The sequence below is a fragment of the Galeopterus variegatus genome, unplaced genomic scaffold (assembly GCF_000696425.1).
Source record: "Galeopterus variegatus unplaced genomic scaffold, G_variegatus-3.0.2 Scaffold19195, whole genome shotgun sequence".
NCBI lineage: Eukaryota > Metazoa > Chordata > Mammalia > Dermoptera > Cynocephalidae > Galeopterus > Galeopterus variegatus.
Window position 1 is genome coordinate 14 of NW_007745306.1, and position 2,603 is coordinate 2,616.

The window sequence follows — 2,603 nt, forward strand, 5'->3', positions numbered from 1 at the left end:
TGGTTTGGGGCTGGTGGTGTGCTCACCTCTCTTCACGGCTCTCTTCCCGTCTCCTTCAAAAGGGGACCAGAGGGAAAGAGGAATCCAGGGCCGTTCGCTCGCCCACTGAAAGGAATGAGGCTAGGGCTGTACGGGTCGGCTGCTGGCGGCGGACCCGACAATTTCTGCCTTGCTAATACTTTAAGCTCTGAGCAAATTCAAACATTTGAGCACCTATTATATGCAAGATACAAGACAGAAGTTTGTAAAACTCATTTTCTGCCCTGGACATTACAGTGGACAAGCCATGCAGGCTTAAGAACAACTTATGACAACAAATTTGGGAACAGAATATCTCCTGCAGGCCTAAAGGAAGAACAACAGATTATGGAAGGGAGAAGATACTCTTGGAGTTGCTAAATCTGTTTTATTTCATTAGTTCTGTTCTTCTTAGGCTAGAAGAGCATAGAAATTCAGATGTCACTCAACCTCCATTAACCACTAAAAAAACCAAATTGTTAAGCACTCAAGTCAACTGGGAGGTGACACATGGAGATCCAGCTTTTTAGAGAAATATGATTTCAGCTCTGATCTGAGGCATCCATTTGGCTCCAACTGGGTTGGTGGCAGGTAGATCTGTGCAAGTCTACAGTTCTTCTGAACATGAAGGTCACAGGTTAAAAGTCACTCATCAAGATATGTCCCACCTTAAAGCCTTAGTGTAGTAGACTGGGGCACTGATTAAGGAAAATATGCTGCTAGGTTTATTACAATGCTGGCAGTTTGCTTTCATTTATCAAATTTTCATTTATCAAACGAAACATTTCCAAGAGATTTGACAGTTTGCTGTAACCAGTGGTAGGTGATTCACGTACCTGTATTTTGACCACGTTCTTTTCTTGTTCATACAAAAATGATTTCCTAGCTTCAAACTCTTCCCTAAGGGAGGCTCCTGAGCTTGTGGCTTGAAAGCGAAGAAGCAAATCTTCTGAAGCAGACCACATCTTCTCACGAATGTAATTTACCGTGACTTCCTCAATAATGTCCTGGCAAGAGATATTTCTTATGGTTACACTTCACACATCAAGTGAAAGTAGCACATAGAGCAGCTTCTGGATATTTTAATTTTTAGAAAATGATAGGCATAGCTCTTTTTGGCTTGGCTTAAAAACAGATTTCACCAGAGCTGAGGGATGAACTGGCTTAGCTTCTTTCTAGCAACATGATTTTGGAATCCTCTAAGACTGGTGCTGAGGTGGTATGAGAACACGTTAAATGACCTCAGGATTTGGAGGCAAAGATATACAGATGATGCTGGCAAGGACCAGGCATGAGGCCTGAGCTCCACAGAATGTAACAAAGGACAAGGATGTTTACGGTAAGAACACACGTCTCCTCCCTCACCTCGACTGCAGAGGAAAAGACTGCAGCACTCGTGCAGACCTCAGGCTTCTCCTTCCCTCCCCAGGACAGAGCAGGCAGACCCCCCACGGCGAGCTAGGGGGAAAGGATGCTCTAGGGCAGAATAAAACACTTAGGGCAGAAGGAGAGCACGTGGAAAGACAAGTGCTATATCAAGGGTGGATGGGGAAATCTAGAAGAATAAGAAAAAAAGGAAGAAGGGGAATTATGAGAAGATTTTCTGTGAGTTATGAACTGGGTTTACTTTCATGTTTGTTGAGAGATGCAAGCAAAGACTGGACGCAGTTCTACAGCTGATGACTTATCCAGTGCAACTGGAAACAATGGTTAGATGCTTAAACAGTTCAAAGTGACATCACATAAAAGATACATAAGTATCTTTAAGAGAAGACATATATATGTCCATTCATTGAATAAAATCAGTAACTTCAGGTCGTTTAGAAGAAAAACAATTTTTTTTTTACAACATTAGACCCTCCACTGTTTAATAATCCTTACAGACTGATACTCAATATAACAAAAAGTTATAACTAGAACATTTTTGGATGCCACATGAGCAATTTTTGGTTCCGAATTTTAACTCTTCAATGCTGCTTCTTCACAGTTCGATACATCTTTTCAGTCATGGCATATGATTTTTTTAGTACTATCCATAATTTCAGTTTTCAAAAGTTACCACAAATAATCCATTGCTTCAATGTTATTTTCTTAAAAACTGTAAGAACTTTGAACATCTGAATTCAGTTCATAAACTCTGTTCTTCACTATCTTCTTTTCATTAAGAATTTTTGGTAGCATTGTCAGACTTAGGACACATTTTTTTTTTCCCTCTAAGTTTTAGTAAATACTGCGCTGGTGATTCTGTTCACACCACTACTATATTATCAGTATTTTCTCTTTAAACATACTACAATGTCTTGACGCACCAGCAATTTTCACATCTTTTGGATTCAGTGTTTGGTTTTAAGTCCAAAGCAATCTCGCTGAATATTCTTTCAAGAGTATTTCCCCCTGGGAAGCATTACTCACTGTTTAAAGGACCCATGTAACTGTGTCAAAATAAGTCTGTTTCTTGAGCCACCATCCTGTGTTACTAATTCCAGAGCAATGGGCACATGATAAACCACTCAGAGATACTAGTGGCTATGTCAAAAACAATGCCTCAAGTGGAAAAGAGGAAAAGATACTAGACTTGAGCACTG

General features: G+C 40.3%; 1 protein-coding gene across 1 annotated transcript in view; it reads right to left on the reverse strand.

Moving 5' to 3' along the window:
- Positions 1-854: 854 nt before the first annotated feature.
- LOC103583036 (ras GTPase-activating-like protein IQGAP2) overlaps positions 855-2,603 on the reverse strand; it is a gene marked incomplete at its 3' end in the record, with an annotated part of 13,509 nt that continues 11,760 nt past the window's right edge. The window contains exon 4 of the mRNA XM_008564458.1: positions 855-1,025. Coding sequence (XP_008562680.1) covers positions 855-1,025 — 171 coding nt within the window. The remainder of the gene's footprint in view (positions 1,026-2,603) is intronic.